The 27,321-nt window shown below is 38.2% G+C and overlaps 1 protein-coding gene across 2 annotated transcripts; it reads left to right on the top strand.

Moving 5' to 3' along the window:
- The first annotated feature begins 504 nt into the window (after positions 1-504).
- On the top strand, positions 505-27,321 carry Sf3b3 (splicing factor 3b subunit 3). 2 transcript variants are annotated; one of them, XM_072299153.1, is made up of 23 exons: positions 505-659; positions 1,937-2,221; positions 4,028-4,198; positions 4,853-5,025; positions 5,920-6,174; positions 6,793-7,034; positions 7,462-7,640; positions 8,619-8,774; positions 11,944-12,095; positions 12,716-12,871; positions 13,231-13,386; positions 13,685-13,960; positions 14,610-14,804; positions 15,408-15,542; positions 16,679-16,884; positions 17,592-17,708; positions 18,972-19,137; positions 20,189-20,401; positions 20,916-21,065; positions 21,396-21,593; positions 21,953-22,323; positions 23,324-23,390; positions 27,084-27,321. In XM_072299153.1, exons 2-21 carry the CDS (start codon positions 1,996-1,998, stop codon positions 22,091-22,093), a joined length of 3,663 nt encoding a protein of 1,220 aa, XP_072155254.1. In that variant the 5' UTR covers positions 505-659; positions 1,937-1,995; the 3' UTR covers positions 22,094-22,323; positions 23,324-23,390; positions 27,084-27,321. The 2 variants fall into 2 exon arrangements, with proteins under 2 accessions (XP_072155254.1, XP_072155255.1); XM_072299154.1 differs by lacking the exons at positions 12,716-12,871; positions 13,231-13,386; positions 13,685-13,960; ... (9 more) ...; positions 23,324-23,390; positions 27,084-27,321 and adding an exon at positions 11,034-11,083.

The following is a 27,321-nucleotide window of genomic DNA, read 5'->3' as shown; positions in this document are numbered from 1 at the left end:
ATTCATAATCGGCGTTTATGGTCAGACGATCATCTGAGCAGTAGTAAAGTTGGCACGACTCGACTCATGGGGCTTCTCGGGTGGCATTTTCAGCTCATAAAAAATTAAAAATTAGCATTTCTGTACAGCCTAAATGAGGTGACACTTCAAGTTGAAATTTTTCCTAGGAAGTTAATTTGCCTTACCATAAGCTTTCATTTGAGTCTTGTCTCGTTAACCAACTCAGGCACCCAAGAAGGGGCGAAAAAACACCCCTACTTCTGCCGAGATAGCGAAGAAAGCAGTAAGTGCACGCTGGGCTGGGATTTGATGAACCTCGAGACACACAAAAGCATGTGCTAACCATGGCTCATACAGAATTGTACTTACTGCTCTTTTCGGTATCACGGCGAAAATTTTGGCGACGCTCTTTTAAACTTCCCGCCAATGTGGTACTTGACTTTTGATGACGCCATCAACACAGCCCATCTGTGATTGGTTACTCCCGATTCTATGATCCAATCAGATTTGTGAAATGAATGCGTGGTGACGTAGTCAAATGTCCGGTGTACAAATACCTTCGTCCGCCATTACAGATTTCATTTCCGCTTGTGACGATGGAAGGTACGCGTGTGTGAACTGCTTGTGCCGGAAAATGGCGGATAACCACTCTGGGACTGGTAAGGAAACTCGAAATTTATCTCTTTTAATCCCGTAATCTGGTGAATTAAGTGCACGAACTAATAGTCATTTCATTTACTTGAGGTACACTCTTTAGTCTTAAATCTCACGAAGGTCCTGCCGGGTCTCTTAAGCATATTAGCCACGAAAGCATGGCTTCTCCTCTTCTCAGCCTAATCTATGGCCTCGGTTCTGCGTCCCAAAATCGTCCAAATGAATCTGCAATTGCCAGAATTTGCGCATCCCAGTATCCCAAGATGCCCGTCAAGTACTAATCTCCTTCTAGTGGTGATGGTGATCCTGTTGTTTTGGCAGAAACCCTTTCTCAGCAATGGCCTTTACCATAAGTAATTCGTCACCAGCCGCACCGAATCCCTACTTTTTTCAATTCCTTGATAGTTCGGCTTGCAGTTTTGCTGTGGCTCAGGTAATTTATTCCTAAGGCCTTTGGTACTTGAACTTAAGTTGACAGCAGAGACCCCACAGTCTGTTTGCCCCCTGTGTAGCGATCCTTCAAATCTGAGATCTTGAGCTCTGAATCAATGTCGAAGGCCTTGTCGCGGGCTTCTACACAGGACTGGCTGAACTCCACATTTGTGCGGTGGGTGCATGTCAAGGCTGCCTCAGTTTCTAGAGCACGTGTCAGTTTCATCCTTTCCACATACTGATCTAACGGATGTCCTGTAGACTTGGGTGATTGTACTGAATGAGAATCATCTTCACCATTAACATGTGTGAGATATGAATTTAGATTACCCCGTTTCATATTCCCAAACTTGGAGGTTCAGTCTGGGGGCATCCATGTGGGTGGTGACTGTTGAGCATTTCCTATAACTGCACAATTCTACATTTATAACAATGAATGAAGAAAAGCCACATGCTTCAGTCATTGTTGCTTTTGGAGTTTTGGTTCGAAAGTCATCAGTTTGTGGACCTTTGAAGTTCTTCAGTCAACACCAGCATCGATGCCCCCAGGCTGAACCTCCAGTTCAAACGCATGGAGCGGACTATGAAATTGACAGGGCTGTCCTGAGAGAGGCTTATGGGATCATTAGGACAAGGCCCTTCAGTTTGAAGAAAATCATATTGCCGCACCAGAAGGTTCTGTGAATTAGGAGGAATAACTTGAGTGCCTGATTGGCTCTAATTTCCAATTTTCCTTTTCACTCTTTTTAAACTGTGGTAAGTATTGCTGTCAGATGTATCTTACTTATCGGGCTGTAAATTGATCTGTATCAAATCAGAAGTGGTTCTAGGTTATCTTTTTGTGTTGCAGGTTATTCCACCCCATTCCTTCAGATTTTCCTTTAATCCGCTGTTAAGAAGACTTGAAAGATGTATTTGTACAATCTGACCCTCCAGAGGGCCAGTGGGATTACCCATGCAGTCCACGGGAATTTCAGTGGTGGGAAAGTCCAAGAAATTCTTGTGTCACGAGGGAAATCCCTAGAGTTGCTACGCCTGGATCCATCCTCTGGGAAAGTCCACACGCTCCTGACTGTAGAAGTCTTCGGCGTCATCAGATCATTGATGGCTTTTCGCCTGACAGGAGGCACCAAAGGTAAGAGCCCCGAGGGAACTCACATATCCATATCTCAGAGAGTGTAGAAGGTTAGAGGCCCAATTGGATGGGGAAGAATTGAAACTGAAGTTGAGCAATGAGCTAGAAGTTGCATACGTTGGTGTGAGAGTGCGCGGTGAACGGAATTCTCCATATTACTGTGCTGATTGGCCAAGTAAGAGTTGTGGATGGACGATGTATAAACAATTGCCTGGATGGAGGTGGTCCGACAGCAACATGCCCGCTGCCTGTCACTGGAAATCAATAGAAAGTAGTAGTTGCTTCCGAGCGCCTCTGTTTCAATTTCTTGGCATTAAGTCAGGCCTCCAACCTTCCGGAAGAGGTTCGGTACTCGGGCTCCTTTTTAGACCCATCAACGGTACTCCCTACGCAGTTCGGTACTCGGGCTCCTTAATTTAAACTTATTTAGAAGAACATACGATGCCCGTAATCAATCACAAACACATTTTGAATGAAATTTACTTTGCCGAGATGGTTTCCGGAGTTCACGTAAAATGGGGCTATTTTCAATGTCGCAAATGTCGCGCACACTCCCCCAATACCTGTTTAATTTTAATCCTTAATTGATTTTAATTTTCGTGTTTTCACACGAGAAAAAAAGTTCTTCTCATTATTAAAAGAATTCTTTGTTATTCGTTACTGCTCACGATGTTGTCGTGTATTCTGTAATAAAAAGTATTATTTAGAGGAAAAAATGAAATATAAATTAATCTAACCTAACCTTACCTAACCTAACCTAACTTACCCGAGCATTGCCTTACGTAGCCCAACCTAAGGTAACTTACCTTAGGATGGGCTACTCAGGCTTGTGGATATTGGGTTTACGTAGGCGCCGCGTCAAATCATGGCGTACTTATGTTCTTCTAAATAAGTTTAAATTAAGGAGCCCGAGTACCGAACTGCGTAGGGAGGACCGTTGATGGGTCTAAAAAGGAGCCCGAGTACCGAACTACACCCAACCTTCCATACTCACTGCCATTTCTCAAAGCCATTCATCATGGCTGAGCAAACTTAAACTGATTGGACTCGAGTCAGAAAGTCAAGCCTTGAGGCTGTTTGAGTCAGCATTTTTCATCAGGTTAAAAGAATAGTTAAAGGACATTGTTGATCTATCATTTATGTACCAAAGGATGGATTTATTTTAATCCTAAGACACCCTCACTTATTCCTTCTGGCAAGTCTGCAATTTGGCTAATCTAGTTGCTTGGATCTCACTAGAAGCAGCCTACCTGAGTAAGACATCACCTATTTCTCTCCCATTTATTTTTCCATTAGAGAAAGGAGCAAATTCTCTCTTGAAAGCTTGCAAGTTTATTTTCTTAACATTCTAGGGGAAGTTCCCAAAAAACTCAAGGCATTGAATCTCTTATGAATCACGTATAGTCATCAAAACTTACTGCAATTATAATTATCCAAATTGAATTGTGTTGGGTTAAAACCGCTAATGTCCATTTTTTCAATCTCAGAGTTTTTTTGAGTTCATAATACTTTCCAGACTGACAGAGAACCATGTAAGTGGTGTTAATACTCGACTTAGGGTATTTTAATCCCATAAAGAGACTTAGCGCCACCTTCATGATTATATCAACTCTTAAGAGATATTATCAACACGAAAAAAACCGAAAGCTGGAAAAATGGACATCAGCTGTTTTCGCACCACAAGATTCAATTAAGAATGCCATTTATTTTGATGGCAGTGTCAACTAAACTTTAAAGAGAGAAATGAGTGGTGCTAATTTCAATCTCTCAGTTTCAACTTAACTGACTGTCTTTTCCTCTTTTCAGATTACATTGTGGTCGGATCGGACTCGGGACGTATTGTGATCTTAGAATATATGCCATCGAAAAATCTCCTGGAGAAAGTTCATCAAGAAACATTTGGAAAAAGCGGATGTCGGAGAATCGTTCCTGGACAGTATCTAGCAATTGACCCGAAAGGAAGAGCTGTCATGATAGGTATGAGCCTTTTATGTTTCTCTTGCTCTAATTATATGCCCCTTAATTTATTATTACAGGATTTTGGCTAGTACTTGATATTTTATGTGTTTGTTAAATTTTTTTTTTTTCAAAAGAAAAAAGAGTAATTGAGAACTTTTCACAGGAGACCAAAAGCCTCTGGTTGTAAACCAAGCGAGACGCTTGTAACCGAATTGCTTACCTTTATTTGAAGGACTTCATTTTCCAATGGAATTAAATTCCTTCAGCTTAGTATCATCCATCTTGCCTTGTGACTTTAAAAATCCTGTGCCTTAGAAGGCAGAAAGAGGGCTATTGAAAAGAGAAAACTCTTTTCAATAGACGGTACTTTGATCGTTATACCTGTTTGAGGACTGACTTATACCCGCTTATGTCGGCACAATTTTAAGCAGCAGTACAAGTTCCTCATCGCTTTGTACTGTGTTCACCATGTGCTATATCAAATGTTTCCTTTTCTTAACCAAGCTTGGTTATTATACCAATCATGGTTTTTGAAAGTAACCACATGCTGTCTTTTTTTGTCTGATGTTATTACTTTTTTTTCTTTGAAGACTCAAGCTCATGATGATAATCTGTTATGAAGAAACTTGGTTTTCCTACGTCAATTACTGAGGTTTTTTTTTTAATTTGCAGGAGCAATTGAAAAGCAGAAATTAGTTTATACTTTGAACAGAGATGGACAAACTAGGCTCACGATCTCATCGCCAGTAGAGGCACACAAAAGTAACACACTAGTCTACCATATCGTGGGTGTGGATGTTGGCTTCAATAATCCATTCTTTGCATGTTTGGAAATAGATTATGAGGTTTGTACCCTCTTTTTTTCCAATCGAGTAACTAATTAACAGTTCAAGGAAACAATCTTGCCCTCTCTTAATTCCTGCCAAAAAAAAAAAAAAAAAAAATTGATATCAGGCTCAGTAATTAAGCTGGGAGAGTTAAACTTGGGATTGGATTCTTACTTGCTTACCAAAAAAAGCAACTTTTCAGCACTTCTTTAACTCAAGTCAAGTAAGTCGGCAGCTGTTCACTTTCTGTCTGCAAGAGAAAAGGCTTCTGAGAACAGGTGCGTCTAACGGCCTACTGCGTTTGAAAGTCACGAGTAAACAACTCCCATTTTACTTGTCTGAAGTTCTACTCAACTGTCTTTTCTCATGTCAAGGGAACAATTATCAGATTTCTCTTACAAATTCGATATCTAAGAAGAGTGTAGAATTTGCACAATAATTCGGCAGCGATGCAATGTGTTGTTAACTTGTGTCCGTGTTCACCATGTGCGAAAGTAATTTTGGTGGCAAGTTGATCCTTAAAGATTCTAAATGATCTTTGATGGGTAGAAGCCGCCTACACCACCTTAATATGTTTGTAGTCCGCAACATTCTTGCTTTTAACAGTAAATTTCTGCCTCTAATTTAACATCAAGGTCCTCACCCATGCAATTCCTTTAATCCAATGCCAGACAGCCTCACCCTCTTTTTGATGGTGAAGTTCAAAGACATTGGTAAATAAAGTCATCTTAAACATTTTTGCAACTCATTTGGTAATTACCTCCGACTGGAGTCAACGTCTTTAAGATACAATTCAGCAATGAACTTTTAACAGGTATCTTCAAAGAATGAAACTAAAAAAGAGTACTGCTGAAGCTTTTAGCGTCTGAGTTCTGGTAAATAATCTTACTTACTTTTTTATCATTTTCCCAGGAAGCTGATGTGGACCCAACCGGAGAAGCTGCCATGAAAACTCAGCAGACTTTGACCTTCTACGAACTTGATCTCGGAAACAACAATGTTGTTAGGAAGTACAGTGAACCGCTAGAAGAACATGCAAACTTCCTAATATCCGTTCCCGGTGGGAATGATGGTCCCAGTGGTGTCTTAATTTGCTCAGAAAATTACCTCACCTACAAGAACCTAGGAGACCAGCATGATATTCGGTGTCCGATTCCCAGAAGGCGGGTAAGTGCACCAATAAATATCATGTTTCTCAAACTCTTAGGGCTTAAGTCCCCGAAGCTGGATCAGCTTGCAGTAACATTTCTCTCTCGCGGAAAATGCCAAGTGAATTTTGGATCGGCCCAAATTAGCAATGTATTTGCCAAGCATGTATGCAGATGATGGCTCAAATTTCCATGAAGTATCACCAATTCTCTCAGCTAAATTTCCTAGTATTTGAAAGGTACACTTATCTATTCTGCCTTGCTAAGGAAAATGCCGAATGAGCCTTTAAGCGCCGGCATATTTCCTTTACCAACGAATTTACTGGGGAAATTCTGAATATTTTTCTTCCAGTTTTTCAGACAATTTTGTTCCCAATTTAATCTATAATATCGGAAAATGTAAAGGAGAAATACGCATAACTTTCTTCAAAAATACATGTTATACTCAGGAAAATTTGGCCACTCTTGAACGTTTGTACGGTGTTCTTCCTTAGCATGGCAGTATTCGCCTACATTTATTTAGTTTTCTACGCCATCCATCAAATTCCTGCTTTACGTTGAGTTTTCAACGGAGCAAATACATTACTTTTAACCTACTAATACTTTCATCCTAACCAGATTTTTCTCATCTTTCCAGAATGACTTGGACGATCCTGAACGAGGAATGATCTTCGTCTGTTCAGCAACACACAAAACCAAGTCCATGTTCTTCTTCCTCCTGCAAACGGAGCAAGGTGATATCTTCAAGGTCACGCTGGATGTGGATGATGATGTAGTCACAGAGATTAAGTTGAAGTATTTTGACACCGTCCCCGTCGCAACTTCTCTCTGTGTACTTAAAACTGGGTTTCTGTTCGTCGCGTCAGAGTTTGGAAACCAGTAAGTTGGCTTTACATTTTTCACACTTGGAGCATTATCCAACTGTTTCTTCTTTACGTAGTAAAAGTTTGTTCTGATACAAGCATGATCACCCATCAATTTCTCACCTCTGTGCTCTTAGAAAAAATAATATTGCAAACTATTTCTTTCTCCTCCGGGAGCGCTATGAACCAACTTTTTAGTCTTACAATGGTATCAGCAGATGTTTTTCAGGGAGGCTGAAGTCTCAAGCTTAAAATTAGACTTGCTCGCAGTATACCCAATTCTCCATCAAATTGTTTTCAGTCAGTGCTCTGAAGCATGCATCTAGTGTTATAATCCTGTTTTAATCTAGGTGTAATTCTCGCCGAGTGCCTCGGCTCTTTGAGAAAGAACCCTGTTCACCTCTTACTATAGATTATCCTTAGTGTGCGTTTTTTGTTGCCAGTTATTTGTATCAAATCGCTCATTTGGGAGATGATGATGATGAGCCTGAATTCAGCTCTGCAATGCCGCTCGAGGAAGGAGACACATTTTTCTTCGCACCCAGAGCACTGAGAAATCTGGTCCTAGTCGATGAACTGGAGTCGCTCTCTCCCATCTTAGCATGTCAAGTCATCGATTTAGGTAAAAGTTGTGCAAATATTTTTATTGTATCGAAATTAAGATCTCATCTTCAGGAAATATTGGTTCTTCTCCAAGGGTTCAAGCCACATGCAATTGAGGAGATGCGTCAAGAATTTGAACTGATGATTATTTTTGTCCGTGTTTCACCTGAGATACACTGATTATTCTCATCTTTTTGAATCTGATTAAACTTCTTTGACACAAAAGTTTTTACCCCTCTTGGAATGAACACCTACCTTGAAGTGTAAATTTAAAAACATTTGCAACGTTTGAATGATGATGACTTATTTCATGTCCGTGTTTCACCTGAGATCCACTGATTACACAAATCTAACATACCTCTGATGTTCAACGTTGCTACAACTCAAGAAATTAAAGTCCCCGCCATTAGACAAGTAAAGTAGTACGTCTCTTTTTCCTTTTCTGTTTCATTCTTTTTTTCTCATTTTCAAAAAGAGGAATAAAGGCAGACCATTGCCTACGAGAATTGAGAGGCCGTATCTACGACTTTGTGACGTCACGCGAGTAGATGAAACTAGGCTGCGATTTAACATGTGTTCTAATGGGAGAACGCGTGACACGTGTTCCTTTTGTGCTAATATCTCTTCAGGGGTTGATCTGATGCAAAAATGCATTAGTACCTTTTCGAAAGAAGATTTAATTTCCCCACAGAAAACTGCCTATTTCCTAAATTACATTATCTGATAATTGAGGAAATAGAAGCTAAACACTACTCAATACCAAAAATCGTTGCCCCACTGAGATTCAAACGCGCCGCTCATGCAACTTCGGCCGATCGATGGCGGCTCTGATTGGTTAACATGGTGATTACTCTACTAGTTTAACGCCATGAAACCGAGTAGTTACGTCCTCTCCATTCTCGGAGGCAACAGGCAGACATTTGTCATCTTTATATTTCTTGTATTCATTCCTCTGAGGTCTGCAAAATACCAATCTCATGACGTTTGATTTTTGCAGCCAAAGAAGACACACCGCAATTGTACATGGCTTGTGGTAGAGGCCCACGGTCCTCAATTAGGGTTCTCAGACATGGGTTAGAAGTCTCCGAAATGGCTGTCTCTGAACTGCCCGGTAGTCCCAATGCTGTCTGGACTGTGAAACGAAGAGCTGACGGTAAGATTTACCTTTTGTTTCAACAACTGGAACCTTGGAAGGTTTTACTGAGGATATTGACATTATCCCCTTTGTATTTCGTCATTTCATCGTTAACGACTTAACCAGACAGAGCTGCTGAAAGTAGTCCTTGTAATAGAAGCCCTCTTATCATATTATTTGCTTGGCTTACTTTCAAAGCATTGAAACTATCTCTGTGTCTGTCTAATTTTAAAGATATAATGCTGATGCTGCTAATATTCTCATGAAAAGTAGTTATTCAGTCACAGGAGTGGCCAAATCAGTTTTCCCTGGAAGTATTGCTAATTGTTATTGCACAGTAAAATTTTAATTAATTCTATTGTCATCAGTAAAACCTTGCAAGTGCTCCAAGTTGTCTTGCCATTTTTTTTCTTTTCCTATTTGGTTGCTTGTATTTTTGCACGATTTTTCAAAAGAACCTTGTTGCCATTATGACTGTATATGACGGATAGTCCTGAAACAGTCAACATCAAATGGGGTGAGCAACAGAGGGTTTGTTGCGGATATGATTTTCACTACCATTTACCTATGAAAAATTGTAAATGCATGTAAGCCAATTCACATAGGTCGGTCATTCCTGTGAATGTGTTTGAGACTCTTTCTTCGCTGTAATGGTGGAAGTTGTAAATGCATTCAATTCATCTGGGATCATTTCGATATTAGCCCAATCTAAATCATTTGGGCCATGGTAGGGCAAGGGAGTGGATCTCAATGAAACGGGCATTGACTATACGTTAATTAATAAGATGTTTCAAAATGGCTGTTAAACTATCACCAATAGTTGTGAGTGCAGATTTTGTGAGTTTATGAATCTTTTTCTTCCTCACTCATTATTAGTTTTGTGTCGCCGAAAGAATTGTTCTATTTTCGGTACTTGATGAAGAAGTGAATATAAAGCCGAAGCTAGGTGATGGATAAATACTAAGAAATGATGGATGGTCTACAAATATCGGTAAATCAACTTTCAATGGTAACATGAAAAACAAACTTATGAATGATTTAGTGTTAAGTGAACTAAGTCTGGTGCTGATTTGTTTGCATATATTCGTCCCAGTTGAGTTGGAAGAACATTCTTTAAAGGGGGCAAACTTGGTTGAGCAAATGCTAAATTCATTAACAATAGTAGGAAAAGAGGAGGAAATAGTAAGCAGGGTAGTTGCATGTAGCTGGGACCATAGATCTGATGACTGATTCAAGCAGAATTTTTTGCAAAAAAAACTGTTTTTCGCAGTTACAAGTTCCAAAATTGAGTCGCAAGCTCCAAAAAAGCCAGGTCCAAAGTCGCAAAATTGCTGTAAGGTACAAATGATTTCCATTGGCTGTGACGTCAGTTGGTGTACAAGGCCCCCCGCCCACTGCCATCACCCCTATCACCGTGTGTTTGGCGGAGACATAGCTTCTCAGAAATTGATATTTTTGTGCTGCAACTTTGCGGAATGAAACAACAAGGCCTAGACATACTTTTTCATTGCTCTATCTTGATCATTAGCTCTAACACAGTACTAGCTGAGATTAGGAAAGTGATAACTACAAGTCACTGAGGTTATCTTATGCTGTTGTGATTTTTGGTCACTGGCATCAAGTGTGCTCAACTCTAGCTCTGAATGGCGGTGACGCTCAACCACTGCCGAAGCAATCTGAGCCCTCTCGAATTCATCGGATCGTACGGCCTTCGGCGGCAGCAGAAGATACGCGGAAAGCTCTTTTTCAACTCCTTTTTTCACCGAGAAATGATGAAGAGCCTCCAAAGTTGTTTAAGATCATTAATTACATCCTGAAATTTTCAGTGTCGCAAAGAAATTAAGTCTAGACAGAGAAATAGATTTTTTGCGAATTTTTAGAAATATTGTATTTACATGTACTTGATATAGGGCGAAGCTGGGTGTATACAATGTGACGTCACGGTGTCCTAGTTCCGAAGCACGGGAGAAGACCCATTTCAAATTGCTTTTGACTTTGGGGAGCTTTTTCTCTAAGTTCTGGTGGCCGGAAATTTTTTTAAAAATACCTTAATACTCAGTGGACCTCTAGCTTATAGAAATTGAATTTAGAAAATGTCATGCAACTACCCCGTTTAGTAGGTGATCTGCTGTATTACAATGAGATTTCAAAATCTTGATATTTTTCCATTTATCCTATTTCTAAGTAGTTTAAGTTTGAGTCCAAGCCTTTACTAATATCTCTGGTGAAAAAAGATGGTATTAAATCTATCAAACACCAGTTTTTTTTCTTCCCTAGGTTGTTGGCGTTTGGGTCAAGTGTCTTGAAACTCGAGGTCCAACTCTGAGGTAAGTCTAAAGCGAATTTCTTCGAGCGTTACTGGACTTTCAGCCACCCAGAAGCACATAGCTGCGTGAGGAACTCAAGTTCAGGATAATTTTTTTGATGACTGAGGAGGAGGTGTTTCCAATTTATTAGATAGCTTATAAGCTGACATGTGGAAGAGCGAACTGAATTCAGAGAGAAAACAATCAAGGATCAGAAAACTTTGGTGCCAAAGTTTTTTATCATTTTTGTTATAATATTCCTCTTAGCTTGTACTATTTCTGTTGCCTTTTGCCATGAGCTAGATAGTGCCAGGCTCCAGATATTACAAGATCTAGAGGTACTCGACCATCTGTAGGACCTTGTCCATCCGAATCCTTCTTTACAGTAAGAATCGTTACGGAGAGTGTAAATTTTCAAGTTGGAAAAATTATTACTGATTAAAACTCTTTGAAAAATTCAGAAATCCCAATGGTTCTATACAAAATTTCCTGTGCACATGCCTGTTTCCATCAAGGAAGTAGAATTAATAAGTTTTTTTGTCAAGACAGAATGAGTGGAAAATTAGAAGTTATGGGGATATGAAGTATCTTCACTAGTAGACTTCTGGTTGATTACCAGCTTTACCATGTGTTGATTTTGGATGTTCAAGGCTCCTATATTTTCTCTTAGGGAAAAGCATGCTTCAGTTAGAACTGTTCAGTTTTTTTTGCAGGCTCTTTAGGGCCTATTTGCACAGTAGCGTTTTTGGTTTCTTCCAAGGCCTTAGTCAAATTTTTGAAATTACTTATGCTTATTTTTCATTGCACCCTTAGCAGAGATTTTGTTGCATTCGAATGTACGGTTGACAAGGTAATGAAAATGGAAAGATTTTTTGTTTCAGAGGAGTTTGATGCATACATCATTGTGTCCTTCGTGAACGCTACTCTAGTGTTGTCGATCGGTGAAACGGTTGAAGAAGTTGCTGACTCCGGGTTCTTAGGAACAACACCAACTCTATCTTGTTCTGCCCTTGGTGATGATGCGGTTGTACAGGTTTGTGTGATTCAGTACTCAAATTTTCTAATGAATCACTATATACTTCATTAATCGGAAAATACCTACACAAACTTGTCTGGAACTGAAAATGGCTTCATTTTTGCCAAATTAATTCAGATAAAAGTTTTTAACCTCTGCATTTTCAAGCTTCATTCGGTAACTCTATCTGTTAAGGCTTTACAGGGTGATAATAAAGCCAAATGTTATTAATATACGATTATTTGAAAAAACGCTAAGAAGTGGCCCAAACTGTACGTAGGAAGGTGGAGAAATCTGTAGGTCTGTTCGTACTGGTACGCATTATAGTTCAAAAATTTAATTTTGACTCTAATTGTAATTTTTGGAATTTCTTGGCTTTGTTTCCCTGCGAAATGGTGTGGACCCAGCACCATTTCTCCACCTTGTTATATACGATTATATTTTAAGTATGGCTTTATATGAATTTTTGGCTTTTCCCCCCTTACAAGTAGGTTTCAACTTTATATGGTCTAACACCCTTTGCAAGCATATTTATTACGGACTCTTCAAGTCCCAGATTTAAGGGGCAACAACATCACTATTAATTATTTCCTCTGCACTGTGTATTTTGATTATTACTCTATTTCCTGTCCTTTCAGGTCTATCCTATGGGTGTACGTCACATTCGAGCCAACAAAAGAATGCATGATTGGAAAGTCCCAGGGAAGAAACAAATTGTCAAGTGCGCAGTCAACCAGCGGCAGGTTGTGATCGCTTTAACTGGCGGAGAACTTGTTTACTTTGAGTTGGACCCTGTAAGTATCTCTCAGACCTAATTTAGGAAGTTATTGTACAAACTCTCTACTCCTCATTGCAGAGAATGATGCTACTCAGTGCAACAATGATGAGTCAAAGTGCTTTCAGAATTTCTGTTGAGGCTAATATTCCGTCACTACCTCTGAGTTGCCACCTAAGGTTACAATAACCTCTACTATTATTAGTACGCGCATTTTCTGTTTACTCCTAGCTGTTGATAGCAACGTTACCAGATATTACTGAATCGTCACAAAATTGAATTACTAACCATGGTTTTATTTATGAGTCTTGCTCTGTACCAAGTTGTCGCACTCTCTGTTGTCATGTATCTAATTACAATTTCCTTTTTTTTTGACAGTCTGGTCAACTGAATGAGTGTACAGAAAGGAAAGAAATGCCATCAGATGTTCTTTGTATGGCGCTTGGAAACGCACCAACCGGTGAACAGTTATCAAGGTTTTTGGCTGTTGGCCTTGCAGATAACACTGTCAGAATTATTTCCCTCGATCCCACGGTAAGTTTAGTCGCCCAACAGTACCGGGCTGCCATGCATAGCAATAATGCTGCTAGTTATTTTTATTTGTCAGAATGATCTGCGTGTTTTAGTAAGTGTCATTAGAAGGATCTATTTGTCCGCATCAGTTTCGCTGAATCATGTAGAATCCCAAACTTTTAACATCCTATTGTTTAGAACTCTCTAACCGTAAGGTGCATTAAAACATATGTTTTTATAGTAAATTAGGTGAAGTACGCTTCTCCAGTAACCAGAATAAAAACAAGTTTTTATTCAAATTGCTCTTTGACTATTGCAGAGGTGTCTAGCACCGCTCAGTATGCAGTCTCTTCCATCAGTCGCAGAATCAATGTGTATCGTCGAAATGGGTGCCAGCGATGGTGGAGGATCCGCCGATGAACCAGCTGGGCCTACATCAATTGGTGCCCTATACTTAAATATTGGCCTCCAAAACGGTGGTCTCCTTCGTAACGTCTTGGACCCAGTCACTGGTGATCTGTCTGATACGAGGACAAGATACCTTGGAACAAGGCCTGTCAAACTGTTTAGAATCCGGATGCAAGGAGGCGAAGCGGTAAGCCTTTAAAGTCATTTCTCATGAAAGTAATTCTCCTTGATAATCTCTTAGTAATTGTTAGTGCTAACAGATTTAGGATTTGCTAGTTACCAGAATTGATGGTGATTGATAAATCTATTACCTTGCCTTTTTCTGAGGAATAGCTCTTCAAAAAATTTCCAATCCTCTCAGAGGGCCCAAGATCTTGATTTTTGCCAAGCACTTAAAATTTTTCAATGTAAACTGAGCTTTTTCAATTTTTTGTCTACCTTCCTGGTTGTGGAGCTTACAATTAGACTGTCAATATCTGAATCCTCTAGTTTGAAATACCATGCTGATGCTGGGACTATTGATTCTCTTGGTACCTTATTCGTTAGTATTGTTGACAATGATTATACCCTTTTTATAGTATACGCATTCTGGTGATTCAATATGATCAGAACTTGCCCTCGCTGAGTCACGTCTGTTAAACCCTGACTTGGGTACCATCTGGAGCACTTTATATTTCGTTAATTCTTAAATTTTCGAAAAGTGCTCGGAATTTCCCCCAGATTATTTTAAAGGATCTTAAGCTCTGGAGGGAAACCCTTTGAAAAATGGTCAGCAGCTGCTCAGAAATTACGCCCATTAATTTTTTCGTCTTTAACGCTTAACATCTTGCTTGCAGGTACTCGCCATGTCAAGCAGATCGTGGTTAAGTTATTATTATCAGAATCGTTTCCATCTAACGCCTCTCTCTTACGAAAGTTTGGAGTATGCCTCTGGATTCTCTTCGGAGCAGTGTCCAGAAGGTGTGGTTGCCATCTCAACGAACACCTTGAGAATTTTGTCGCTAGAGAAGTTGGGAGCTGTTTTTAACCAGGTATGTCCACATACATTCTTATCCTATTTTAAAACTATGTTGTAAATTTTTTGTAATTCACATTTCTGAATGTAACCGCATTTTGGAGTAAGCTAAGATTCTGTCCATTAGCAAATGAGCTAAATTTCTTTCGTTCAACATTAGTCAGCACCCTCATTATTTATCCACCTCTCTTCATTTGAAGACTGCAGGGCATTATGAATAATCAAGAACAGGGCAATGGCGGAGAAAACAATTTGTCATCGAGTGATTCTGCTCACGGTAACATCTCAAGTTTTAGGGAAAGTTAATAGTATGAATGATGTAAGGATGTATCCAGTTCTTACCAACGTATTGCACAGTGTGAAAATATGTTATTCCAAACAAATGATCGTCCTTACCTGATAAAATCACAAATCATGAAAGGGAACTGGAACTGATTCAAGAAAGGAGGATCAAATCCCTCTTATTATCAAGCAAGACTGCAAAAGTATTTTAACTTGAAGGTTAAGAAGATAGTAATCCTATTGATGGAATCAAAAACAACTATTTCCCCACTATTTTTTTATTTTAAGGAAACTCTTCACTGACACTAAAATTAATCTACTTTTTTGCTCTTTGTAGGTGTCTTTTCCAGTCGAGTATACCCCTCGTAAATTTGTTGTTAGACCAGAAACCTCACATCTTATAATTGTGGAGACAGAACACAATGCGTATACCGAAGAAACAAAACAGCAAAGGAGGCTTCAAATGGCTGAGGTATGTTAATCCTTTCTTTTTTCCAATTTCTGTATCGCATTAGAAGCCAGTTTCTGCCAACTGCTACAGTTTGCCTTCAAATTTGCAGCAACCTTAGAGACATGAAAAAGGGTCAAGTATGACAGACATCGCTCCAAGGAAGCTGTCAGGTCAACTCTCAGTAATTTAAGGTTCAGATACGTGACGATTGAGTGCTCTCCTCATTCAGTGTAAATTATTTAAAAAAGGGCTTTCAGGGACTGGCATGACGTGGCAGTTCATGTGTTTACACCGGTCCTATTGGAATCAGAGCTTGTGTGATTTTCGGAAGAACAATCAACCTTTAACCTTTATCGAATCGCTGAACTTGTACAGACGAACTCTTTAATGCTAAGCAATTAAATGAATTTGCGTTTCTTGTGTTGTGAAATTGAACAGCTGCCATACCTAAGGAGATAAGATTTTTACGAAAACAGCTGTATCTCAGTGAATCATTTTATTCCTCTAAATATTTACGACAAATTATTTTCTGAAACTAGTTTTCTCCTTTTATGTTGATTTTTCCCTCTGTGAATTGTTGAGATAATCCTGTTAAATCAGCTGTTCGTGTGATGTCTGAAATCAACTTAATCTTGTATGATGAAAACCATCGCGCGCTTGGAATGACCTCAATGATTCTATCATATGGTACCCTAGTTCTTCTGACAAGATTGTTTCATTTAACGGATTAATCAGTAATTTACTTCTTGACATATGTTCTGCTGAGGTATGCAAGTTTCGTCTTAGCGTCAGAGGCGAGAAGATCGCAACATTTATGCTCTAAAAAATGAGTTCTCTTGATTTTAGAAACAAAGTTTAAGATTTTTTTTGCCCCTGAAATTTTAGCGCTCTCACAATTGGGTCACTTAACCAATTGGTTAAACAAATTGGTCCAGTTTTTGTCTCCCTCTCATCGCGTTTTCTGTCAAGAGAGAAACCTCTTTGCCAAATTCATTCACAACTATCATTATCTTCATGTGTAGCTTTGGCTGCTATTTGGGGATAAAGATTTTTGCTCATGCTCTGGAAACTTTGACCTCCTCCAGTTAACTAGCTGGTGCAAGTTCTTGCCTGTCCCAGTTTTTTTCATGTATTGATTGCAATTCTCACTTTTATAGGAAATGAGAGATGCTGCAGGCGAAGAAGAAGAAGAGTTAGCGCGGGAGATGGCGGAAGCCTTTTTGACTGAAGACTTACCAGAAAATATTTTTGGTGCACCCAAGGCAGGCAGCGGTATGTGGGCCTCCTTAGTGCGGATATTGGATCCAGTCGAAGGAAAAACGGAGCAAGTAATCAGATTTGCTCAAAATGAGGCTGTTGTCAGGTTTGTTCTTTTTTTTAATCAGAATTAAGAAGTGGATGTTCTAATTTGCCTATGAGAAAAGAAGAATATCAGTTAGTTGATGAATTGGCACTCAAAGATTTTCATCGTGAAGAATTGATATGAGCTTATCTTATTTAGTAGTTCTGGAAGAGCTGCTTGAATGTTGTTTTATGCTGTGAGGTACAGCTTGGCTTTATTCTACTGCATCCATTCAATTTAAACGTTCATTCTCAAGCTGAACTTTGTCGGCGAAGAATTTAAAAGCGGAATATCAGAGAATAACTAATTCATACCTTCATCATGAATGTATAACATGTTTGGACGACCTGTTTTAATTTTCAGAAGCTATTAGCCTTTAATTTGTTTATGGAATCAGTCATAATTTCCAATGTAGATAGTATCTATGTTGCTTATTTCTCCATTAGCAATCACAAATTATTTGACTTCGTTCCTCTTGCAAGTCATTGTTGATTTGCGAGTTTTTACGATAGTCATATATTAAAAAGAGAGTTGCTTCACCCAAAACTGCTAGGCTTTTCAGCCAAGAGCATTGTTTGGTTTTGCGGATTCTAACAGTTCCAATGATATCAACATTCCTGCATTTGCCTTAATTATTTCATATGAGGTACATTTCAGTAGTAATTCTTGACACAGCAACTTGGCAGTCATATTGACTCCTGTTTAATTTTTTTCTTCTTTTTTTTCAGTATTGCCCTGTGTAAATTTAGTGTAAGCGGAGACCAGCAGTATGTTGTACTGGGAGTTGCCAAAGATTTACAATTGAATCCTCGGCAGTGTGATAGCGGCTTCCTCTACACTTACAGGTTAGTTCTCGTCCTGTTCAGTGCTCTATTGTCTTCACATTTGAAACAAATGTCTGATTAGGGGTTGACTGTGAGATATTTATTTTTTTGTTATGCAGTGGAATTTTTTTTCTTACTTAACTTCTGGGCGTTTTAAGTAATTAATTATTATCTCAATTCAATTTTGTCCACATAATTTAAGGAAAGTCGTGCTAAATTATCCTGAGTTTGCCAGCACACAGTTTTAAGTGATGTTAAGCGATGACTCATGCCAATGAAACGTATTTCCGTCAAATTAAAATTTGAATTTTTAAAATTAAAATTTGTTACTTTTGAATGTCTCCCTATTTCTTTCTTCCATCAACTCTGATTCACTGAAAGAAGGAATGATCATGGTAGTAACACACATGTGATATGTAACATGATTTTCAAGAAGATAAGGTGAATTTCTTCTTTTTAAAATGGCTGAAGCCTTTCCAAATTGCCAATTTTTCCTTATCATCCAACTTTTGCAGATGCCGTGAATTTTCCCTTCCTGAACCAAAGTTCGTTCCTCAATCAGGAAGATGAAGAATTTAAAGTATATTAGTTACTTTTGAGGCCAGTTGTATTAAGAAGCACTTTGACAGTTATGGAAACCTCAGTAATCCTTTCTGGAAATATTTGGCAACACAGCCTGCCTTAGTTTCTTTTGTCTTGGGTTTTCCCCCACGCCAGTGGCACCAATCAGCCGCTGCTGACTGCCTAATGTCCTTTTGTCACATACCAGGAATTGAGGTTTTCCCTGAGCCTAACTCTCCTACTATTCTCTCCTCCGGTCTAGTCAACCAGCTTTCTCCTCAATTCTCTAATCTGAGAGTAGTCTGTTAGTTCCCTTCACCATGGTTGATTCTCCTCCAGGTTTGTTCAGTTTCCAGCAGTTATCTTGTTTGAACGATTATCTTAATACTGTGCCATTATACTTGGGTTTAAAATATTCCTCTGAGGACCTTCTTGTAAGACAGTAAATTAACAGGGCGTAACCATAATCTTTTCTCGCATCATTGGCCACTGGGAAGTATCCAGATTCTGAAGCATGAGTGCCCCACCACGATCTTTTCCCCTCCCCACTGTTCAAAACTCTTGTTTTTCTTTATTCCGCTGAAGCTAATCTCATCCAATGTAAACATTTAGTGTTCCTAAAGAAATATTCAGGTCACTGCTAGAGACGGATTAGAATCGTTCAGTTTTCCTCTAAGGTAAATTTCGTGCTTCATTCCAATTTCACCTTCTAATTTGTTCCAGGTTTGAGGCGGGAGGAACTGATCTCGAATTAGTTCACAAAACACCTATCGATGGAGTTCCTCAAGCGCTGTGTCCTTTCCAAGGTCGACTGCTCGTTGGTGTCGATCGACTGCTGCGGCTGTATGATCTCGGAAAGAAAAAATTACTTAGAAAATGCGAAAACAAGGTAATAATCTAAATTTGAACGGAGTTTTTTCAGTATTCATTTTTGAAAGACTCCTGGGTTTCTTGATAAAGCCCTCAGAGTTATTTCTATCGATGGCTAATCAGAAGTCTTCTTATCTTAGTCTTGATGATGCAACTTTTTCAATATGATGACACAACGCACGCTACTCCTCTTGATACCTGATGCAAACCTTGTGTGTTCTGATTGAATATTGTTTGCCCTGATTCAAACATAGTGAATCCATAGCAAAATCAAAGAACAAAGAAATTTCCTATTTTCCTATTACATGATGACACAACAACGCACGCTACTCCTCTTGACTGCGTGATGCAAACTCTGTGTGTTCTGATCTATTAATGTTATCTGAGAGAGACTTACTAAAAGCAGTGCCCATTCTATTTCCCGTTTACCACAAGTAGTCCTCTCTGTTCATGCTACTGCAGCTGATAATTTCTCCAGAATTCTTTCTTAGTTTTTTTTTTCTTACATGATGACCCAACGCACGCTACTCCTCTTGACATCCCTGATGCAAACTATGCGTTTTCTGAAAAACAAATCAGCTGAGAAAGACTCATAACCCCTCATACTTAGCTCTATTACTAGAACCTTTTATCATTATTCCATAACATAATGACACTACCTCTTAATATATCTGATGCCAAGTATGTTTTCTTACTATGTAAGCAAACGAAATCAAGGTCAGGACCCATCTCAGATAAGTTGACTCTTTTCATTTGCTTAAGCTCACAGCAGTTGCAGTACTTAGGAGATAGAATAGGTCAACTTATCTGCGGCAGACTCTACTCACAAATCAACATATCTTTACAATAATGTAGTTTTCCGTCTTAAAATTTTTCTGTTTTGTTTTCTCTTAAATTGATACCAGATGTTGATAGGACACTCTCTTCATTAACATCTCTCTCTGCCGTGTCTTGAATAGTGGTAGACTTCTGTAGTACTTTTCCTCTTTTCATCATTTGAAAAGAACTAATGAGTGTTCTTTTTCCTTTCTTACGTTCACAACTGAAACCACTTTATATATATTTTCCAGCACATTCCCAACCTAATAGTGAACATCCAAGCAATTGGTCATCGAGTTTTCGTAAGTGATGTCCAAGAAAGTGTCTACATGGTTCGTTACAAGAGACAAGAAAACCAGCTCATCATTTTCACTGACGACACGCAGCCCCGCTGGATCACGACTTCCACCGTCCTCGACTACAACACAGTTGCAACTGCTGATAAATTCGGGAACATAGCTGTTGTGAGTACATTGCACTAGTTTTACAATCTCCTGATCTCTCTTTGGTTTTTATTTTACATAGGCTTTTGTAATAAACAGTAAAAAATTTACAATTGCGCCCTTTCTTATAAATCGCTTCTCTTTCCTTTCATTATTAGAAGTTGGAGCAGACAGGTATTCATTCTGCACATTTAGTCATGACTTAGTACACCTTATGAATGAATTTAATTCTTTGTGAAATGATGCAAAAAAAATTCTGAATGCACTTTGTTGACCATAATGCATTGCTGATTGCAAGAAAAAAGCTCTAATCTAATCCATTCGCTTCTGAAATCCAAGCAGTCTCAATGATGATATCTGCTCGCGCGCTTGAAATGAGCTCATGATTATACCCCATGGTACCCTTTAATTTCTGATGAGACTTGCCTTTTTGAATTTTTTTCCTAGAGTTCGATCATGATGTTGAATCATGACCTCTGAGCAACCCAACAGTGATCATCAGTCCCTTGATATTAATTTTTTTTATGCGTTACAGATTCGGTTACCAAGTTGGGCGACAGATGATGTGGATGAAGACCCTACTGGAAACAAAGCTCTATGGGATAGAGGTCTTCTGAATGGAGCGTCACAGAAAGCTGACTTCGTAGCCAGTTTTCATGTTGGAGAGATTTGCATGTCCTTGCAGGTAACATGAATTTATGTGTTTGATCTTCTCAAGTTTAATTTTTAAGTACTAAAGTGATTGGTTTCTGTGACTTTTTGTAAGATTTTTCCTCCTTATCAAAACGCTATTAAGTTCAGTGAAAGGAGAAGCTTCTGCATGAAATTAAATATGAATACATCCATAAGATATGCTAGACACAATGTAAAGCTTTTTCTCTCGCAGTATTAGTAAAATAATTTAAGTTCTCGTTCATGTTTACCTTGTCAACTATTCACCCATATAATTTATTCCACTCTAACACTGTTTTGCTCTTCATTTTATTTACTTAACTATCTTTTTTCTCCTTTTTAGAAAGCAACACTCATTCCTGGAGGTTTTGAATCGTTAGTGTATACGACTCTGTCTGGCACCGTAGGTGTTCTAGTGCCCTTTACTTCCCACGAAGACCAAGATTTCTTCCAACATCTTGAGATGCACATGCGATCAGAGCACCCACCTTTGTGTGGCAGAGACCATCTTTCCTTCAGATCATACTATTATTCATTGAAGGTAAATATTTTTTTTTTGTGTCCCCTACGTGCTTAACTTTTAAATCCCAATGAAAAAAATAATCAACATTATTTCGATGAGGCAAGTTGAGGAGATAGGACATAAAATCAAGAGATACTACATTTTTCCCTGGAAGTTTGACCTCGGATAAAATTTATCCCTGGCTTTTCTCCTCTTTAGTCTTCAGTCACTCCTCACAATTTTTAATAATTTTAGTTGTTGATGAGCATGAGGATTGCCGTTTTAAGTTACCTTTAGTCAAAACCTTGAAAACCTAATGACCTCAAAATTTCACTTTCTCCCCCTGATTGTAGAATGTAATTATTGATGTTAACAAACAGCCCATCTTTTGATTTCAGAATGTTATTGACGGAGATCTATGTGAGCAGTACAACTCTATTGATCCAGCCAAACAGAAAAGTATTGCAGAAGATCTTGGAAGGACGCCAAGCGAAGTTTCAAAGAAATTGGAAGATATCAGAACCCGATTCGCCTTCTGAACTGCTCATATCCGACCCTTTTATCTCCTTAATCCTGTTCCTTATTACGTCGTCTGTGTATATATTGTAATATGCAAGTGTAAATTTGTTACCTTAGTTTGCAAAGCAAAGATTTTACAATGTTCACCCATCCCTTTCCCTTTTGTTGAAACCACGATAAATCCTTGTCTTCTTATCAGCTGTTGGAGCTGTTGAGAGTCTATGAGATCACGTCCACTTATCTGCTTGAGGTGAGTTGTATTTTGTTCTTTATCCTAATGTTTATGATGTTGCCAATGTTAGTTTACTGGCTACATCCATCAATTGTTTAAAGGTTTCTCCTTTTGAGTCAACGACTGCTAATGAAATGATGCTAAAATATTTGTGTCTGTAATTTCTGAGGTATTCTTCAATGATCTCAACCCAAGCTGATCAATTCCAGTCTGATTATCAAATATGAATGTGGAATTCTTTGAAAAGATGTGTCTCTACCATCAAAGTAACCTTAAAACGAGACAGTAATTCTTTCCTCTTGTGTCAATAGAGCAATCAAGCTCCCGCAGTTAGAACGCTGAAAATATCTTCAAAACATCTCCTGAAAGTCAAGATATTTCTATTTATTTGAACTCAGAACTGAATGTAGAGGGTCTCGTGAATGATAGTTCATACTTGTTACCTTCAAATTTGTTACCTAGTTGTTCAAATTAGTTTGCGAAGCAAAGATTTTACAATGTTCACCCATCCCTTTCCTTTTTGTTGAAACAAGGATAAATCCTTGTCTCATCAGGTGTTAAGAGTCAATGAGTTTTGATAAATTAAGTAAATTTTGGTGGTAATATAAAACATGTTTGAATGATTAAAAGCAAAATTATTCCAATGTTTTGCGCGGTATACTGTGTTTTCAAATTTCTCGATGCATGAAGTTAAGCGTCTCAGCCATCAGGTATAATGCTCAACAATTGCATCATTCAAATGTCTTGTTAGATGACTATTGAATTGAATGAGAATTACGATCCCTTTGTGGCAAATCATGAATATCTTTCCTTCAAGACCAAGATTACTTAAAGTAGATAACAAAATGTTGAATTAATTTTCAGCAGTAAGAGAAAGAATGTTTAACTCCTGCCACAGAGGGTGCATTGTGGAGAAATGGTAGTTAGGTATGCAAAGAGTTAAAATCTTTCATTCAATTTCAATAAAACTTTCAGTCACTTCTTTTCAAACAAGTAATCCTCCACCTTTTTTGTGCAGGTTTTTTTTTTCCTAAATTCACCCTGCGAAGAAGAATGTAGACCTTACGTCTCAGCGAGCACAAATGGTAAGTCTTACAGTTTCTCATCTATGCTATCCCTTAGTATTTCAGTTTGCTTCATAGAACTTTAATCCTTCATAGACTGTTTCTAACTTAATATTCCTGACGCACACTGATATTAAGTTCGCCCTCCTTAGTTCCACCCATAGCTCTCCTGACCACTCTTCATGTGGTTAAGGCGAATAAGTGGTGGATATATCAATTCATATTTGTGTAGAGAGCAGTTAGCTGACTTTGCATCTTCTCTCAAGGAAATAACGAGACATTATTCCACGTCATCCTCAAAATTGTCCGATTTATCAGGACCTCCTTAAAGTATTGGAAGAACTGTTAGAAAGTGTAATTTTACTGTTTGTATAGAACTTACGTACATATATTTGAACCTGAGAATCACCAGGTTGTTCTGTTTCCCCCCCATCAGTCAGAATCATTGTGAAAATTAATGCATCATCCGAACTTAAAGGCATTGCTTTTCAGTGTGTACAATGATTATAATTTATCTTGACGTTGTCGTCTCTTGATGCATAATGATCTTGCCATACCGTCGCTGAGTACACGCTGCAGTTTTGGTCCTCGATGTATCAGTTTCCTTTGAGATTTTTATGTATGCACTTGATGTACTGATGGAATGTTGGCGATGATTATAACTTTTCTCCAATAGTATACGCATTCTGGTGATTCAAGATGATCAGAACTTGCCCTCGCTGAGCACTTCATTCCATCCGCAAACTATATTTTAATGGCATTTGCCTTTTTTCCAAATTAGAAAGTTGTCACTGATGATAATATTTCCTAGCGCCAGTCTTAATTTTCTTGAAGACCTGTCTGTTCTGAGATGACACATGAATCTTACTTGAATGTATTCGGGGGTTTTTTTTTTTTTTTTTCCCCCATTCTTTAATTAATCATATCAATTAATAATTGTGTTCAGGGAAACTCTGGTTGAATCTGTCACTATAAGTGCTGCTCTGGTTCCCCAGTTGTAGCTAAATTGCACTTCGGTATCTCCAACCTATCGTTCTAGTACGTCTGTTGGTCGTAATGAAGTGCCAAAGTAATGTAGATGTTGGCATAGTTGGCTGTAGCTCCGCTTGACCTACAACCCGGAATTAGTCTACAACAATATGACAATGTTAAAACTTACCACTGAGGTTTTGAAATTTAGAAAATTTTGTAACATAAAGTACCCAACATCGGTGCCTCTTAATGATGAAAATTTGACGAGCATATGTCTGAAAAGTATTTGCTGTTGTCTTTTATCTGAAAGAATCATTCCATGTGACTATTTTTTTTCCAAAAAGACCCCTCTTTTAAGTCAAGTTTTGCACTGATGATCTATTTTGACGAGCATATATCTGATTTCTTGATGCTTTACCCATATCCTGAGCATAAACTTACAGAAAGTCGCCTAATATCTGATTTGTTTGTCTACCAAAGACAGCTTAGTGATGACTTTATTTAACACGCTAGACTAATGAGTTTTTACCTGATTAGAATCAAATCTGAAAGCTGTGTTTCGCTTAATTACTCGCTGTACCCAGTTCTTAAGGTCTCCGATTTTTGATGCCATTTTAGAGTTCAAATGATGACCCATTTATACACGCTAGACTTATGAGATCACTGATTCAAGATTTATCTGATTTACTCGCAAATAGTGGCATCATGACACCGAAACCCATCTTAAAGGAATTATTTCTGTTGTTATTGTCACTGGCACCATAAAACATTCTCAAAATTAAACAACCACATCAAAACCTTCAGATCCTACCCATATGTCTATTTCCTCTGCTGAATTTTTATTACACTTGGTAACATTAAGAACATACCGTTGCTACTCTCGCTCTTCCCCCCTTCCAACTCACAACTGCTTGGAACACAATTTGTGTGGACTGAGTTTTAAGAATGTTGGTACATTAATTACATGCTCTATCCTCCTTGTAAAAGTCTCTTCTTTTATTCGGCCTGGAATAGCATGCAACAAGTTCCATTATTTAAGAGTTCCTTATCTATCAAAAACCCCTTAGACTTCGAATACTGTAATTACTAATTTTGATGTGGTAAAAGTCGTTGATGATTAACTGATGATCAAAAAAGCATTCAGAAGCATTTCATTGAATTAATAATTGAATAGTTGAATGATGATATAAATAACGTCCCAGTCAATCTGAAACATCATGTCAGAACGTTTTTCTCTGATAACTATTCGCCTAAAGTTTCAAATAGCATCAGACACTATAGTCTCATTCAAATTGTCCGTCAATTTTATCATGTCCTTCAGCTAAGCTAATACAACGCTACCTTGGTAGCTCAAATTTCTGCTTTATCTTCTGATGAAATATACAACGTCCCAGTCAATCTGAAATTCTTTGGCAGAACGTTTGTAGCTGACTTCTTTTGCACAGAAATTTGTTTTGCTTTTCCCTTGCTCTACCTGTAAGCCACTTGTTACTGATTTTCATCCCCTTTGAAAAGCGGCTCCTACGAAAGATTTTAAAATGATGTATGAAAACCATTCCGCGTCAGTCCTACTGATAGCCTTGAAGACAATATGGTATTATTTGCTGATTTTAAAATCTTACTGAAACAAGCAGAATCATACTTACAATTTCAGTGATGAAAAACATCCATTCCGCGTCAGTCCTACTGATAGTTTTGGAGATAAAATGGTACAATTTTCTGATGAAAATTTGAATATATTAATAAATATTAACCTCAAGCCAAATTTTCTGATTCATCCCAACTGTGCGTCTTGCATACTATCACAGTATCGAAACCTAAATTCAGTTCTACTTTAATTCAGTATAATCCTTGATAAGTTCATAGTAAGTGTTGACAGTTTTTATTTTAGAAGATCTTGAAAATTTTTATAAGTTGCCCGACCAAGAGTTGGATTTTTATTACAGATTTTCTAAAACTTTACAAAAGAAGTTGCTCCAACATTTTGACAACTTAGCGCACAGCATTTCTGCGGTTAGTTGTACATGTTGGTATATTAATTGTCTTTCTCTATCCTCCTGGTCAATTAGAATCTCGTTGAACAGGCCGGAAAAAGTTTGACACAAATGAACTTAAAAATGTCATTTCATTGATGGGCAAAGAAAGTCTACCAACTAATGATGATTTTTCTACGAGCCCCTCCAAAGGTCCTTCTGAAAAGAAGTGACGATATTTTCGTATCTGAAACAGGTTCGACTTCTTTGTAATGCTTTTCTCCTCGGTAGAAAGTGTTGGCCGTTTTTATTCTGCCTGTATTTTCCTCTGTATGGATCGAACCCTTCCTTCAAAATTATGTTTTTCTTGTGAAATCTTAGTATACTTTTCCTATCTCTCCATCGAATCCAAGAAATCTTTCTGCAAATGAACCTCTGACACCTGGTGCATGATGATTAATCAACGATCCCCTCCAAAGGTCCTTCTGAAGAAGTGATGATACTTCCTAATCTGATACCAGTTGAATGAGGTGCCATAATTTATAGTGCACACAACCAGCTTAATATCACATCCTACCATAGTACATGTGAAAATACATGTTGATTTCCAGAGCTGTCTCCTCATTTTCACATCACTGTTTCTACGGTTGAGGGAGTTCCATCAACTGTTGTGTCCATAAACCTTTTTTGATGATACTATCTCTCTTCACTGTAATTCTAGATGTTATTCCTTCATATGATTAATCTTCTCATTTCATTTTGATTTCAGAGCGCTAATTCAAAACACTGGATCATCGTTGGAGATTCGTTGCTGATAACCTAAAATGAGAAGAATTAAAAATGCCATTGTTGATAATTTTAGCTTTGTTTCTCACTATTGATTGACAGTACCAATCTTGCATTTCATGTGTGATTTTAGAGTATTAATTGAATTATTTGTAGATGCTAGTTTTCTCTATTGTACAGCTTTAAATTGATCGTAAAAAATAAAAAATCATGATTTTTAA

Source organism: Bemisia tabaci, chromosome 4, assembly GCF_918797505.1.
Source record: "Bemisia tabaci chromosome 4, PGI_BMITA_v3".
Lineage (NCBI taxonomy): Eukaryota > Metazoa > Arthropoda > Insecta > Hemiptera > Aleyrodidae > Bemisia > Bemisia tabaci.
This window is presented reverse-complemented; position numbering and strand designations above follow the sequence as displayed.